This window comes from Oryza sativa, chromosome 2, assembly GCF_034140825.1.
Source record: "Oryza sativa Japonica Group chromosome 2, ASM3414082v1".
In the NCBI taxonomy this organism is placed as follows: Eukaryota; Viridiplantae; Streptophyta; class Magnoliopsida; order Poales; family Poaceae; genus Oryza; species Oryza sativa.
The window spans coordinates 2,318,350-2,335,694 of record NC_089036.1 but is presented as its reverse complement, the minus strand read 5'-3'; the positions used below and the strand labels follow the sequence as shown (position 1 = coordinate 2,335,694).

The window sequence follows — 17,345 nt, the reverse complement described above, 5'->3', positions numbered from 1 at the left end:
TTGTATCAAGTCAAAAGAAAAATATATATTTCTGGCATATCAGAAGAAATGTCGACAGAAAAATATCATGTTTAGCTATGTTGATATGAAGCAAAATCATGGGTTTGCATTGTTACATGAACCCAGGAAATTAACCTGCATAGGGATTCAGACAATTGGATATAACTGGGGCCTAAAGAACAAAAAGTTAATGAGACAAAACCTACTCGTAATAAGCATGAAGTGCTTTTGCATTTGTTTCGGCCCCACTCCAAGAAGTTGTGAGGGTGCGGCAGACAACACCAGTTCTGGTATAAGAGATTCAGATTTGTTACAGCAATAGCTTGACAGTGGCCTTCCTTAGCCGAAGAAGTCATGGGGTATCTGCAGATTCAGCTTTGTTAAAAAGTTGCATCACTATGGCCTTTCCTACATGAAGAAGTTGAGCTTTGCTACTGCAGTAGATTCACTACAGCATTCTTTATCCAAAGAAGTTGTGGAGGGTAAGGCGTATCAGCAACTTCATCTTTGACAGGACCTTCATCAGACGTGTTAAAATCATCGGAAAGTGGTGGTGGATAATCTCGTCGACCTCTTCAGCTTTGTACTTGGATTTCCATGATGTTTTGTGACTTGCCACATTCCGATGATATCTTGCTTGGTGATACTTGTCTCTGCCATAGCTAGACCGTCTATTGATGAGATGATCTTTGAGCAGGGGGTGTTGCAGGGCTCTTGACTGCCAGTTCTTATAAGGCAGTTTCCTGAATGCCCTGTTTGCAATTCTTTTATCCACACTCATTAGCAAATCATAACAGGCAAGGTAAAACGGAGATTGCATCTCCCTTCGTAGCATGGACGGATGATTCACAAGGATATAAACTCCACACTGCCGTGGATCAGCATCATGAGACAGGTCAGGATTTTTCAACATACTGAGCTTATCTTTTATGTCCTCAGAGAGCAGGTCCAAAACCTCAGTTGGATTGTCCACAGAAGATTTTATCAACTCTGTTATCAGTTCCCCTGTCTGCACAAAATTCTGCTTTCTCCCTTCATAAGTCGCTTTTCTGGTCTCACAGTAGATTTTGATTCGGGGAATAAATTGAGGAGCATCAGCATTGCAAAATATCTTGACATTCTCCGTAGTAATCTCCTGAAACTCCAAATTGGAAGCATGGTGATCACTGACACACTTAAGCAAGCTTCTTACCGTGGGTTTGAACCACTCCTGGTATACCCATCTGTGGAACTGAGAGTGTGTATCTGTAGGCTGAGCAAAGAGTACAACTGGATACTTCTTGACAAATTCTTTAGCAGTATACCATATGTCCAATGATCTGTCGTCTCTGCAGCTGCAAACCAATAATTAAGTTAGGACATATTGGAGAAAAAACTCTTTTAACACTAGCTGTCTCTATTGGAATTTAATGTTGAACAAAATCCTGGGCTGTTGACTCAACAGTTGTTTCCTGCGTCCACCACTGATTCATCAAGCAGAAAAATAATTGCATTCAACTGAATACCCATGATAATAAGCCTGCTAATGGACTGAGATCCAGACCAGAACCGCCCCAGACCACTTGTCTCTACAGTACACTTCTAAACCATTCCAATCCAATTCATAGCTTGCAGAAACCAAACCAATCCAATCCACTCACAGAGCAAACCCAAACCAAGTGCAGAAAAATGGATTCAACCCATTCCCAACCCAAAGGAAATCCACAATACTCGTCCTTCCTCCTTCCCTTGTTCAGAGATAAGCGATTTAGTCAGAGATACTCTGAACACCAACACCAACGGCATCGTCCTTCCTCCTTCCTCCTTCGTTCAGCTCCGGGAGGGCATCAATGGAGGGAAGCTTGCGGATCAGATCATATAATGGGTGCCTAGTCTATCCCGTCTGACTTTGCACCACAGATTTGGACATGGGCCATGAACCATGTGGGGCAATTTGGAGAGTACAAATTAAAAAGGACATGAGAGAAAATATCGCTAGAGGAAGCATCATTTATATAAGTTCTGAAGAGTTAACCTGTCGCGGGGCTCCGGAGGGGACTGCGAGTTCGTCGACGACGTCGAGTAGTTGCGTGACAGAGATGCCGACGAAGCAGCAGTGCGACACCCCTTCGCCCTCCGTGCAGCAGACAATGGAGGAGGCGGGAGAACACGTGGTGGAGACGGCCGTGGAGTTGGTGGGGGCGCGTGAGTCTCCGACGAAGCTTGATCCATGAACGAGGAGAGCGAGCGCCGCGTCGACGCGCGTAGCCAACGACGCCACACCTCCAACGCTGCGTCGGAGACGGGGGGGCTTGTTTCTCCGGCGGTGCCCTCCACGGCAGCTGATGAGGAGGGTATACACACCTCGCGGTGGGACTCGCTGATGGAGAGCGAAGCCAGCGGCGCCACGCCGCCACCGCGTCGGCGACGAGGTTGAGCGCCGCGGTCGGCGTCGCCGACTTTGGAGAAGAATCGGGCACGAGCTTGGTGGTGGCGGACGCCGTCTTCGGCAGCAGACCGCGCCACCCCTCCGCCGCGCCGGCCGCGAGCGCCTTCCATGTCTCCCCCTCCGCCGCGCCGGCCGCGATCTTCTTCCACATTTCGCCCTCCGCGCGCGGCCTCTCTATCGGCGAGGCCGACCGCGCCGGTGGTGCGTTTTTTTTTTTTTTGAGACGCGGTGGTGCGGGGTTTTGGGGATTTAATAGTAATCCATCCTAAATACTCCTATGTACTAAATTAACCAGTTAGTTACTTCGCGTTCCCACATTAGTGCCTAAGAATTTTGCGTGTGATTCGCTTAGATGTCAGTCTTAATTGTAAGCATTCGACACAATGCTATTTTCGTTGTTTTTTTTACTTACAAAATATTTTTCATTCAAATATTTTTTCATCGGACGTTTTTGCCCCTTACTGTTGTTGAACCAAACCACATATGCAATCTCTCTCTTTGGACCACGCACTAGGGCTGTCAAAAAAGCTCGAGACTCACGAGCAGCTCGAGCTTGACTCGTCCTAGGCTTGATTCGAGCTCGGCTCGAGCTCCAAACGAGCTGAACTCGAGTCTGAGCAAAAGCTCGCGAGCTTAACCGAGCCGAGCTCGAGCTTCTACCGAGCGTCCGAGCCTGACCAAGCTTGGCTGTGTATAGTTTATATTGCATGTTCACCTTATTAATATAATAAACTAATAGATAAATATATATATTTGTATCTATTTACACAATAAATTAGCATGTGTTAGCACAATATATTTATTTTAATCATTTTCTACTCTTTTATTAGTGTGATTAACTAGAAAATAATTATACTTATCAAGAGATTATTATTAAAATATATATTATACTACTTATGGCCGAGCTCGGCACCGAGCTCGAGCTCGAACCGAGCTTGCCTAAAAGCTCGAAGGTGCAATGGCTCGGCTCGAGCTTGTGTCGAGCTCGAGCTTGGGCAGACGAGCTCGCTCGAGCTCGGCTCGTTGACAGCCCTACCATGCACCCACGATCGAGACCGAGCTGAGCAATACTAGGATAGAAGGCTGAATGAAGGGGTGATTACACCAACTCCGCCGCATTACCCAACCGAGCGCGTCACTTCCTTCCCCAACTGAGTCGCGCTACCTCATTTGTCTTCTGCGCTGCCACCTTTAGGGGTATAAGTGGCTAACCCGCGAAACCCACTTATAGGCTAAAATAAGTCGCGAAACCGCTTATTTTGACCTATAAGTGGGTTCGCGGCTGACCCACTTATAGCCCTAGCCACCTTCCCTTACCATCCCTGCCACTTCTCCCTCCCCAACCTCGTCGGCGTTGCCCACAACCTGCTCCGCCGTCTTACTTGACTGCGCCCCCTCCCTCGTCATCTGTGGTGCCATTAGAGTCATCGTGAAAGAGATGGAGAAGGTTTTGTTGGGAGACGACCACAACGTCTGTTTCTTTGGCGAGAGGGAGAAGCCCAGTGGCATGCCACGCCATGAGACAAGAGAGGTAGGAGCAGCAAGAAGCAGCAACCTACTCGAGCAATATCTCCTGCCTCCTTTCACCACATCTTTCGTGGATAGTGGGGGAAGGTGGCAACGTGTCTAGTGAGTGACGATACTAATGTGGTCGTCCCTTCCCTCGCCTTTCTCTCCTCTCGCTCGGCTCGGTCTCGATCATGAGTACGTGGTCAGAGAGAGATTGCATATGCTTTGGACAAAAATGTTTGCAAATGCAATAAAAAAAGAAAACAATATTATAGCGAATGCTCGCGTTTAAAAATGATATTACAGTGAAACCGGTTTTTAAAGAATGATGCATATCCAAAACGATTTTTCTATATCTCACTTAAAAGATTTTTTTTTCTTATCTCTCATTCAATTGTCTCACTCAAAATTACAGTATATTTTCTTGTAATATTTTCATGAAACTTACATCATAACTTTTATAAGAGATGGTGTAATTTTGAATCGCATATAATTTGAAATTTATATTGGATTTGGTTTTTTTCATGAATATATGGTAATTAGTGTCCATTATGGTTTTTCTTAATTGTTTTTTGTTTTTTATCCTGTGTCTATTAGATTTTAATCTAAAAATTAAAAATCTGTGTGTGATATCAACGTATAAATCTTTAGAAAGATGGATAGATACAATCTCTGCCGAAACGTGCCATGTATCAAACTCGTACATATGTATCGTGGACCCGGGACTTACTCCGAACGTGCCCGATGACGCATCAACGTGACAACGTGTCACGAAGTTTTATCTTGAACCACAACTCAATCCTCCCCCATTCTCGCCTCGTGCAATCTCTCCACCCCAAACCCTAACCGCCTCTCCCCCGCGCCGTCGCCATGGACGCCATCGACGCGGAGCTCGCGCGGGCGCAGGAGGAGCGCAAGAAGATGGAGGAGGCCCTGGCCGCCGGCGCGCCCATGGCCGTCTCCTCCGTCACCTTCGACACCGATCTCTACGGCGGCGGCGGCTCCGACCCCAACCGCTTCGCCGGCTACGACACCTCCATCCCCGCCTCCGAGGACGACTCCGAGGCGGCCGTCAACCCCGCCGCCCGCCGCCTCGCCTCCTACACCGGCCACGCCGTCGCCGCCGCCGACATCCCCCGCGCCGCCGAGGACGACGGCCTCCCCAAGAAGTCGCAGCGCATCATCGACCGCGAGGATGACTATCGCCGCCGCCGGCTGGCCCGCATCATCTCGCCGGAGCGCCACATCCCTTCGCCGCCGGTGAGGCCACCCCGGACCCTTCCGTGCGGACCTATGCTGATGCCATGCGCGAGAATGACCTGCAGAAGCAGAAGGAGCAGCTGCTGCGTGATATAGCTCAGAAGAAGAAGGAAGAGGAGAAGGCCAAGGAGAAGAAGGCCTTGCCTGAGCAGCAGCCAGTCGGCGCAGCAATAGATGGGATCAGTCGCAAGATGGTGATGCTTCTGCTGCTTCTGGATCCAAGAAGGCGAAGACCTCCTCCGATTGGGATGCTCCTGATGCAACTCCTGGGATTGGGCGCTGGGATGCCACCCCTGGTCGTGTCGGGGATGCGACGCCGTCGGTGAGAAGGAATCGGTGGGATGAGACACCAACTCCTGGGAGGATGGCCGATGCGGATGCAACACCTGCAGCTGGTGGCATTACTCCAGGTGCCACACCTTCTGGAGCTTGGGATGCTACTCCTAAGCTGCCTGGTGGGCTTGTCACGCCAACACCCAAGAAGCAGAGATCGAGATGGGATGAGACTCCTGCTAGTATGGGTAGTGCTACACCTGGAGGCACTGGTGCTGCGACGCCTGCAGGTTACACTCCTGGTCCGACGCCATTTGGTGGTGACAACCTTGCGACGCCAACACCCCGGCCAGATTGCTTCTCGTGGTCCAATGACTCCAGAGCAGTACCAGCTCTTGCGGTGGGAGCGGGACATTGAGGAGCGGAACAGGCCTCTTACGGATGAGGAGCTTGATACTATGTTCCCTCAGGAAGGGTACAAGATTCTTGAACCTCCTGCTTCATACCAGCCCATACGCACACCAGCAAGAAAGCTGCTCGTTACACCGACACCATTGGGCACACCATTGTATGCTATTCCTGAGGAGAATCGTGGGCAGCAGTTTGATGTGCCCTAGGAGTTGCCTGGTGGGTTGCCCTTCATGAAGCCAGAGGATTACCAGTACTTTGGAACATTGCTGAATGAGGAGGAGGGGGAGCAGCTATCTCCAGAAGAGCAGAAGGAGAGGAAGATCATGAAGCTCCTGCTCAAGGTGAAGAATGGCACACCCCCACAGCGGAAGACAGCACTTCGACAGCTGACAGACAAAGCAAGGGAATTTGGTGCTGGCCCATTGTTCAACAAGATTCTACCCTTGCTCATGCAGCCAACACTTGAGGACCAGGAGCGTCATCTTCTAGTGAAGGTCATTGACAGGGTACTGTATAAGCTGGATGAGCTAGTCCGTCCATTTGTGCACAAGATTCTTGTGGTCATCGAACCACTTCTGATTGATGAGGACTACTACGCTCGTGTTGAGGGCCGGGAGATCATCTCAAATCTTAGCAAAGCTGCTGGTCTTGCTACTATGATTGCCGCCATGAGACCAGATATTGATAACATTGATGAGTATGTGAGAAATACCACTGCTAGAGCATTTAGTGTGGTGGCTTCTGCTTTGGGTATCCCTGCTCTCCTGCCATTCTTAAAGGCTGTCTGTCAGAGTAAGAAGTCTTGGCAAGCTCGGCACACTGGTATCAAGATTGTTCAGCAGATTGCTATTCTTATGGGCTGCGCTGTTCTGCCACATCTCGAGTCCGTAGTCGAGATCATTGAGCATGGTCTTAGTGACGAGAACCAGAAAGTGAGGACAATCACTGCCCTTTCTCTTGCTGCACTTGCTGAGGCTGCTGCACCATATGGTATAGAAAGTTTTGATACTGTTTTGAAGCCTCTGTGGAAGGGTATCAGATCTAACCGTGGAAAGGTTCTTGCTGCCTTCTTGAAAGCAATTGGTTTTATCATCCCTCTTATGGATGCGCTGTATGCCAGTTACTACACAAAGGAGGTCATGCAAATCCTGATTAGGGAGTTCCAGTCACCAGATGAAGAGATGAAAAAGATTGTCCTGAAGGTTGTTAAACAGTGTGTCAGTACAGAGGGTGTAGAGGCTGATTATATCTGGAATGACATCCTTCCTGAATTTTTCCATCACTTCTGGGTTAGGAGAATGGCTCTGGACCGCAGGAACTATAAGCAGCTTGTGGAAACAACGGTAGAGATGGCAAATAAGGTTGGAGTTGCTGATATTGTTGGGAGGATTGTTGAGGATCTGAAAGATGAAAGCGAACCTTACAGGAGAATGGTAATGGAAACAGTTGAGAAGGTAGTGGCTAATTTGGGTGCTTCAGATATTGATGCTCGTTTGGAGGAGCTGCTTATTGATGGCATCTTGTATGCTTTCCAAGAGCAGGCAAGTGACGATGCAAATGTCATGCTTAATGGTTTTGGGGCTGTTGTCAATGCACTGGGACAGGGGGTCAAGCCTTACCTTCCTCAGATTTGTGGTACCATTAAGTGGCGGTTGAACAACAAGAGTGCAAAAGTTAGGCAGCAAGCTGCTGATCTGATCTCAAGGATAGCCATTGTAATGAAACATTGCCAGGAGGAGCAGCTTATGGGTCACTTGGGTGTTGTGCTGTATGAGTATTTGGGAGAGGAGTACCCTGAGGTGTTGGGTTCAATTCTTGGAGCACTGAAAGCTATTGTGAATGTCATTGGCATGACTAAGATGACACCGCTGATCAAGAATCTTCTTCCTCGACTGACTCCTATTTTGAAGAACAGGCATGAAAAGGTCCAGGAGAACTGCATTGATCTAGTTGGTAGGATTGCTGATCGTGGAGCAGAATTTGTGCCTGCTAGGGAGTGGATGAGGATTTGTTTTGAGCTTCTTGAAATGTTGAAGGCTCACAAGAAGGGTATTAGAAGAGCCACCGTGAACACATTTGGTTATATTGCGAAGGCTATTGGGCTGCAGGATGTGTTGGCTACTCTGTTGAATTACTTGAAGGTGCAGGAACGGCAAAACCGTGTCTGCACGACTGTCGCGATTGCCATTGTTGCTGAAACCTGCTCACCTTTTACAGTTCTGCCTGCCCTGATGAATGAGTACCGAGTCCCAGAACTCAATGTTCAGAATGGTGTCCTGAAGTCTCTCTCTTTCCTCTTTGAGTATATTGGTGAGATGGGCAAGGATTACATATATGCTGTTACTCCCTTGGTTGACGATGCTCTAATGGACAGAGATCTTGTTCACTGGCAAACTGCTGCCTCTGCTGTGAAGCACATGGCTCTTGGTGCCAAACATATTTGAGACATCTCCCCATGTCATCAATGCTGTCATGGAGGCGATTGAGGGGATGAGAGTTGCTCTTGGTCCAGCTGTGATCTTGAATTACTGCCTTCAAGGCCTTTTCCATCCAGCAAGGAAAGTATGTGAAGTATATTGGAAAATCTACAACTCAACTATATATTGCTGCACAAGATGCGCTTGTTGCTGCTTATCCTGCACTGGATGACGATGGGGATAATATCTACAGCCGTCCAGAGCTGGCGATGTTTGTCTGTTCAATGTAAGTGTTGTTTCTTTCCTATTATTTTACTTAAATTTTGTGGCAAATATTATTGAAACTTCTGCTGTTAGTTACGAAGTAAGTTGTGATATTGTATCATGGGTTCACATTTGTTCATTCAGGTGCTCTCTTTTTCTAAAGAGCAACCATTGCATTACTCGCATGTATGATTCCTTTTCGTTTACTGCTGTCCTTGCAAGTGTTTTATCAGTTTGTACTGTTCCTCAACAAATGGGCATCCTTAGCCTGGGCTGCTGTATGTTATTAGGCCTTAGGCAGTTTGACCTGTTGGAAATAGAGCTCAGCTTTTTATAATTCACTTTACATTGATATGCTAGAATTGTATGGTCTTCTTGGTTACTTGATTTCAGTGAACATCTATCACGAGCTGCCTATATTGAATGGACTAGGTTGCACCAACAGCTGTTTTGTTCTGTTTGCTCCTTTTCAGTGGTGCCAACGCTTTGGTTATTGTTATCATATGAACCATAGTGTGCAGGCACTAGTTCGTTTTTCCTTTCATGTTTCTTTCTGCAAATTTGCTTTATGTTCTGCCTTTTTCTTCCCTCTATGCAAAGAACACATCTGATGTGAGAACGCATTGGCAGGCAGGATGTACATTTCCATGTACCGTCACCCAATATATGCGTGTGAAGCTTGAACTCAGTGATATTTGAGTTAGCAGATATTCAATTTATGGTGTTTACTTGTGATGGATGCATTTTCATTGAAGTTGCATTTCTTTTTTCTGTATTTGCAGGCTTGTTGCTTCTGAAGGGGGTGCAATGTTTAGGATATATTTCCCCCTTGTTTACTTGTGTAATGTAATGATAAATTGCTACCTGTTCTGATGCACTGACGTTTTTGTTACTGGTTTTGTGTTCAGGGTATTTTGACCCGGTTTGCTGAGGAGTTCCCTTAGATTAAAAGATCCCAAGGAGATGATATCTGTCCTGCATGTCACACTTTGTTGCCGTTGCATGATCCTCTCCGCTCTGAAGAGAAAATGATCAACATAGTATTACTGCTGTCCCAATAACTGTATTATTAGCAAAAAAATGTTATAAAGCTACTATCGAGATTGTGAACTTGTCTTATTATTAGAGTCTGTATTAGTAATGTTATTACTATGCCTGGAACGTGGTATTAGTATTACTACCCTGCTCTGAGTTGATGGATCAATGGATGGATGGTTAGATCGTATAGTGTCTGTTTTCTTCCCGGACTGTTAGTTGTTACTTTAGAAAATGTTTTAAATTGTATTGCGTATGTTGTGGTTTGTGATCCATCAGACAAGCTCCTCATCAGTCACTAGTTACCTAAAGTTGCTTTAAATTCTGTACCTATCTGAGAACATGAGTTGTGGATGTCGAACTTATATTTGATAGTACAGAACACGAATTTTGCTTGAACATTGCAACACTTGTGAATTTTGCCTGGAGAGGTGGTACAAAATGCTCAGGAATCATTCCATATTCCCATCCAACCCAACGCCCATCAGTAGACGACGACGTCGACGCAAACGCCCACAGATACGAGGCACAAAATCGTTTCTCTCCGCGTCGCGCACACGCCACGCAAGAGGACCAGGTCGGTCCGGTGCGCGTGCACGGTGCACCACACCCACACCCGTGTCGGACGCGACGGCTCAACCGCTTTGACCCACCTGTCAGTCAGAGCCACCAAGGCCCGACCCAGGCTACAGAGCCCACCTCTCCTCCTCCGTCCGGTTCGCGCCGCGCTCCCTTCGTTCGTGCGCTTTGACCCAGCTGTCAGTCAGAACCACCAAGGCGGCCGACCCAACCGAACCCGAGGCTAGCGTAGTCGCGTTCGTGCGCCGGCGGTGGTCTCGGGCGAGAGGCTCGTCTGGATTTTCGAGGAGACATGTTTTTAGTAGAGCTTTGTAAAATTTCACATATGTCACATATTTCATCCGTTTAAGTTTATTTTTTATATGGTTGGTTCTTTTGTGTTCCTAAGCGTGCAAAAAATATCAAAAAATTAAAATTAAAATAAAAAAGTTACACAACTCTCTCCTCTGCACTTCGAAGAGAGGAGAAGAAAGGAAAAATTCTACAAGTTACATATTCCGTCCATTTGAGTTCATTCCACATCGGCGGGGGGACGGCGATAGAGAGGTTGGCGCTGTCCTGTTGGACGACGGCCCCAGCCACTCTGGCATCCAAAAATGACCATTTATAGGATATTTTTTTAGGTCTATTTGCGAAATAAATTTTTTAAAAGGACCAAAATGTGAAAAATCCAGATAGGCTCGTCGTTGTTCCTCTTCGTCGCCCGCGGTCCTCGCCGCGGCCGCCCTCGCCGTCGAGCTCGCCGTGGATGGCTCCCCCGCCACGTCCTCATCCCCGCTCCGCCCGCCGGTTCAGGACCAGGTGAATTGATCCATTTGTTGCTTCAATGCTGGTTGCCTCCCTGTGAGGATCATGCAATTGGGGAAACAACATCAGTCGGATTCAGCATACAGCAGGAATGCGATTTTATTTTTACTTGAGGCTTAGTGGATTTTCTTTTGGTTCAGTAGTGTGCAAAATGGTCAGGTTTTGGTGGTTCCAAGAATCCAAGGGACAAATATCACTCTTGAATAATTGGGCTTCAGCATTTCTTAGTTAACCCATTTCACAAATACTGTTCCATTGCATTTTCAGCAAAAACGTTGCTCCCACTGTCATTTATATGGGTTCTGTGATGTGCAATCCTAGTTGCTTACCGTAAGATTCGTCATGTCTTGTGTTGTGAGGAATAGCATAAAACTTCACCTTCTTGTGGTGGCTTGATGCTCTTGATGCTCTTGATCCAGGCCAGGTGCTTCATCAGGCATACTTCTTGGCGCCACTACTCTGCCTAGTGTCATGCTTTCACGGTTAATTCAACTTTATAGGGTCTTACTAGCAGATCCTAATGGACGAGAAGGTATCCATTTTTTCTATTTTATCAAATTTATCAGATCCACTACTAAATGGATATTTTCCTAAGTCTTCATCAACATTTCAAATCTTGTTTGACACTAAGATTTTCGGTAACACATCAGGTTTACTAACTATATGTGTTCATTGTCAGAATATGCATACCTTGAAATGCAGTACTGGGCAGTATCTGTTAGCTGCCTCAGCGTGTTAGCATTTTTTGTTTGGCATGTACGGCAGTCTCCCAGCAATGGAAATTCTATAGCTTCGAAATACGGCTCGTTGCTCATCATTTTATATCCCCTGGCATACTTGTTCCACTTTTTACTGAAGACTGATGGAGGTACACGCATATTTTATCTGCATGCAAAGATATAATCTCACCCTTTCTTTTCAAAATCTGGTGGAAGTTCATCAGAAGCAAGGAATTACAAACTAATCTAGGTTTTGTCTTAATAGATCTGCTGGTGATGAGTAATTTGGTGTATTTGCTCTGTCGTGGAGTGGCTGCTGTGATCTTAATCCAGCATATTCTAGAGAAGTTCCCTTCATGTTCATCTTTTGGTTTGTACCTGAAGTCTAAGATGTAATTAGATAAAGTTTTTTTGTGTATATCTGACTGCATATGTTTATACTTTAGAGCTATCCATACGATTTCTAGTTATCCTACCAGTTTCCATGCAGGCATAGTGCATTATATCTACACTGTTCATTTTTTAAAATTTAAATTCAGCTAATTTGTGAGGTTCCTATTGGCCGATGCAATGTATATGTCTCCTTTTCATCATGACTTGAAGCAATTGCTTTTTTTTTTTAACTTATCTTTACATTTTGTGTGAACTTAGGGGAGGCCATTTTGGTCTCAAGTGGTCTTTTTCTTTACTGTGGTGATATGCTGGCTCATACTCTTTCAAAGGTGTGATTTATTCCTTGAACTATATATGTTTTACCAGCAAAATGGTAGCAAATCTGATACTTATTTTGTTGCCTTCACGTTTGCAACCGTGCTGCTGGCAGATGAAGTTCTCCGTATCATCAGAAGCATTTATTCGCGCACCTGGAACTCGAAGCTAGATAGGCACAGTTATTCAGGTAGAAGTTATTGCGTTGTATGGCTTCAGTTTCTTAGTGCATAATACCCTTCCCTTTTTTTTCTTTTCTGCAGGGGGTTTTGCTTGGTCCTTTTCTTCTCCCCTTGTTATACAAAAGTTCCGTTCAAGTTTTGGCTTACTGTAGAAAACTGGGGAGGCAAAGAACACAAACAGTTGAGGAATGCACACAGAAGAGAATTGACTGTGATGTATTTTATGTTTCATTGTTGGTAGCACTATTGTTGTTAGTGCCATCATGGACGCGTCTTATTCAAGATTTTGAAGTGCATCCATTTGTTTGGTGAGCATATAAGTTTGCATTTCATTGGAAGGGCATAAAAGCACGAAATCTGTTAGTCAAATATTGAAAAATTTCTTTCTGTTGTTGCTTCTAAACCTTGTGCATTTTTGTACATATTGAATTTTGGTTCACTTAATGGTTTATTGTTTGACAGGGTTTTTAACTATATTTTCACCGATTCACGTGAACGGCTTGCTTTATGCGCATACTGGATATTTGTGATATATGTATCAATTAGAAGGTTCTACAGTATATCAAAACAAAGCAAAACGGAGAGGATTCTTTTGCGCAAGTATTACCATCCCGTTGCTGTCCTAATTTTCTCTCCTGCAATAATATTTCAGGTATTGTATGTTTTCCTTATTCGATCCCCATCAGATTGTTTGAAACACACTCTCAATAAATTGTTTCTCTTTGCGCCTGATTTCTTGGGCTTAGCATTTGGTGCAGCATTTGCCGTTTTCTTTTGAAACTGAGGCCATTAGGCCCGGCTTTTTATAGAAAGCCAAACACGGCATCGTTATGGGGGATACCCATTTTACATCACACACAGGAAAGGTCCAGAATTAACACCATTAGGGGGGATAAAAGCTGACCAGCACTAAAAGGAAACAAAACAACTCTAAGACAGGCTTAACAAACTCTCAAGCTAAGCAAACGACTAAGAACTAAAAACTTCAGACGATCAGCCAACTCCAGATCTTGGTTGTCTCAAAGTTGAAGTAGCATCCATGAGCTTCCCAGTAATCTTGTCAATTTTCGACCAAAGATCGAGAAGCCCTAACCAGTTAGCAGAGGCTATCAAAGAAGAGATCTTAGTGTGGAAAGAAGCAGGCTATTTCGAGAATTGCAGTTCTTAGTTTTCTTTCTGTTGTGTTGGCGTTCCAGTTTTTTAGTTTGCCGGGCTGTGGTTCCTGCCACAGTCTAATTCGACAGCCTCCTGTCGTTGCAAGCGAAAACTACTTGTACTTTGATTTTATTCCTCCCAATCTTAATGAAATTTGGTCGCCAGTTCCTTCGGCCGACCCGGCAAAAAAAAAAAAAATCTTGTCAATTTTCTCAGTGTCCTTGCTGCTAAGGATTCTCCAGAGCTGCAAAAATGAATTGATTTGGAACATTAATGATAGGGGTGAGTAGACTAATTTTTCTCTAAAAATCATGTTGTTTCTAGTGGACCACAACACCCAGCAAACTGCAGCAAGTAGGGTCAAGAAAACTCTCAGATCAGCCCCACCCAAAGAGCCATTGATCAGGAAGAAATCCTCAAAAGACCTAGGTATAATACTCCAAGCCAAAAGCATCTCTGCATAAGCACCAGACTAAAGAGGCCATTGGACACTGGAAAAGAATGTGATCAGTGGTTTCAAGCATCCCACAAAGTACACAAAACTCAGAGCCCTTCCATCCTTTTTTCTTCAGCTGTTCAGCAGATTGTATCCTGTTTTTCAAAGCAAGCCATAGAAAGTGTTTAATTTTTTCAGGACAGGGACAATTCCACACACCCTGCATTCTAGTGTCAGTCACTCCCCTAAAGAGAATTGCTCTATACATGGATTTAGAGGTGTAAGTTTTATTCTTATCAAGCCCCCAAAGGAACACATCTGGGTCATCAGACAACTCAATAGAGTTAATGATATCCCCAATAGCTAGCCATTCCTCAGACTCTCTCTCCCCAAAAGACCTTCTGAAAGTGAGAGCATTAGCATTTGCAGAGACCTCAGCAACTAAGATGTTTTGTTGATTGCAAATCTCAAAAATTCTTGGGAAGCAAATTTTCAAAGGGCATGCGCCATGCCACACATCATGCCACACATTTGCCGTTTTCTTAATATTGGAGATGGTTCGAGTAAGCATTTTCTTTATTTGTGTCCTGTTTCTTTCTCCCCTTTCTCTGTTTTTTGGCAGTTTGTATGCCAACATGTGCTAATTTCTCCGACGAAATGTTTCACCCTGACCTCAGGTTTGGGAAATATACCCTCTTGGGCATATTGTGCATCAGTTCATGAGTGCCTTCACTGATCACCGCGATTCGGAGATTCTAATTGTTAGGTAGGTCTGGATTAATGGTCGTTGTTTTCCAGATTTTAACTCATTTACATGTTTAGTGCTTGGATAGACCTAATACTATATTTGTTTTGTTCAGTCATTTCTCACTCTTGCTGGGATGTGCACTTCCTAAATGGATGTCATCAGGATTCAATGACCGACCTCTTACACCATTTGCTGGAATTCTCAGCTTGGGTATTGGTGATACCATGGTAAGTTCTATGTCCAGTGTGTGATCAGTTAATATTTTCTTATGTTAGCTGCATTCAGTATGATGAATTCTCTTGTTTTACCTAGGCATCAATGATATGTTATAAGTATGGTGTCCTAAGATGGAGCAAGACAGGAAGTGAGTTTAATTTCCATTATTATTTATTCCATGATTGATAATTGATCTCTTATGCACATACTTTTGAAATGTTAGAGAAAACAATTGAGGGCACAGCAGCAGGCATAACTTCTGCATTAGCAGCCTGCTCAATCCTGCTGTCACTCCTAGCTTCAAGTGGCTACATACTTTCACAGGTTTTACTTTCCCCCCTGGCATTGAACCGTTTGAAGCTTTTATTCTACAATATAAAGCAAGCATAAATCCTGACCATCTCTTTTTATATTAACACAGCATTGGATATCACTTTTGGTAGCTGTGACGTTGAGCGGTTTATTGGAAGCTTATACAGCCCAACTCGACAATGCTTTCATACCCCTTGTCTTCTATAGCCTCCTATGTCTATAGGAGCAACCATTTGTATATCAAACTACCTTGAGGCCCTATTCTTACCATTACTAATATCTAGTGACTAGTGCAGTACAGTATAGGTATAGCCCTTTGATTTTTTTCTTAAATCCTCTTATTGGTCGCATTCTCTGTTTTCCTGGACCGAGAAATTGTGTCCATTACTAAAAAGTTGAGTTTAGGTTTAGGAAATAAAGATGAAAATATGAAAGGTTGTTTAGTGAATCCTTCGGTAGAGAGCATCTTTGGTATTGTTAATGTATACACCATATATATATTTCTGTTTTGGTTCAGTTGGCCCACTTAGCCCATTTGGCCCATGTATATGTATATAACCTTCACTACCATCTAGGGTTCACTGCTGAATACATTTTCGTGATCTCCCCCAAATGTTGAACATGGTATCAGAGCTTGCCTGGGATTCGCCGGAGCTGCGTCCTGGACGTCGCATCAGCGATCTGCTCTGCTGCTAATAATCTCTTCTCCTCCGCCGGCAAGTTTCCCCTGTCCTCAATCTTCTTTGCTGCTGCCTACCGAATCTGCTAGGAAGCAATAGGTTTCCCTTGTCTCTCACCCACTTGATGATTCTAATGAGCTACCTGTTGATGATATGCCTATACCATCATCACCATCTCCTGCAGCACGATATGGTCTTCGAGATCGCAGTAAAATTATGCCACATCCTCGTTACAGTTGTGCAATAGCTGATGGTGTTCAGGAGCCTCGCACATATCAAGAGGCTGTTACAATTAATGAATGGAAATTGGCTATGAATGAGGAACTTTCTGCCTTAGAGCGCACGGGTACATGGGATGTTGTTCCTCTTCCCCATCATGCTGTTCCAATTACTTGCAAGTGGGTGTTTAAGGTGAAAACTCGCTCTAATGGATCTATTGAACGGTATAAGGCCCGCTTGGTTGCTCGTGGTTTTCAGCAGGAATATGGTCGAGATTATGATGAGACTTTTGCCCCAGTTGCTCACATGACTACTGTCCGTACCCTTATAGCTGTAGCTGCAACTCGTCAATGGGAGATCTCACAGATGGATGTGAAGAATGCATTTCTTCATGGTGATTTGCAAGAGGAAGTCTACATGCAGCCTCCACCAGGTTTGACATGTCCATCTGGTCATGTGTTGCGCCTACGCCGTGCTTTATATGGTCTTAAGCAAGCTCCACGAGCTTGGTTTGAGCGCTTTAGCTCAGTTGTTCTAAAAGCTGGATTTGTTGCTAGTGAGCATGATTCTGCCCTATTTATCCACACTTCTTCTCGAGGTCGTACGATTCTCTTGCTCTATGTTGATGATATGATCATAACGGGTGATGACGCTTCTCATGTTGCCTTCGTGAAGCAACGTCTAAGTGAGCAATTCATGATGACTGATCTTGGACCACTAAAGTATTTTCTGGGCATTGAGGTTGCTTCAACACCGAATGGTTTTCATTTGTCTCAGCATCGATATACTCTCGACTTACTATCTCGCTCTGGTCTAAGTGATGATAAAACTGCTGCCACTCCTATGGAGCTTCATCTCAAGATTCGTCCTACTGATGGGAATCCACTTTCAGATCCTTCTCGATACCGACATATTGTTGGAAGTCTTGTATATCTTGCTGTTACTCGACCGGATATCTCACATGCTGTTCATGTTCTGAGTCAATTT

At 44.9% G+C, this 17,345-nt stretch overlaps 1 protein-coding gene and 1 pseudogene across 1 annotated transcript; one reads left to right on the top strand and one right to left on the bottom strand.

Moving 5' to 3' along the window:
* Positions 1–2,665, bottom strand: LOC4328271 (uncharacterized). Its single transcript, XM_015769475.3, has 2 exons — positions 2,015–2,665; positions 1–1,334 (listed from the first exon to the last, which is right to left on the bottom strand). Exons 1-2 carry the CDS (start codon positions 2,536–2,538, stop codon positions 461–463), a joined length of 1,398 nt encoding a protein of 465 aa, XP_015624961.1. The 5' UTR covers positions 2,539–2,665; the 3' UTR covers positions 1–460.
* Positions 2,666–4,745: 2,080 nt separating this feature from the next.
* On the top strand, positions 4,746–15,975 carry LOC9266165 (uncharacterized; annotated as a pseudogene).
* The last annotated feature ends 1,370 nt before the right edge of the window (positions 15,976–17,345 follow it).

Excerpts from the sequence above, each read along its gene's own strand:
- LOC4328271 (XM_015769475.3), bottom strand. The coding sequence starts at position 2,538 with ATGGAAGGCGCTCGCGGCCGGCGCGGCGGAGGGGTGGCGCGGTCTGCT. Across the intron at positions 1,335-2,014 it reads CCTCCGGAGCCCCGCGACAG|CTGCAGAGACGACAGATCAT; the intron begins GTTAACTCTTCA and ends ATTGGTTTGCAG.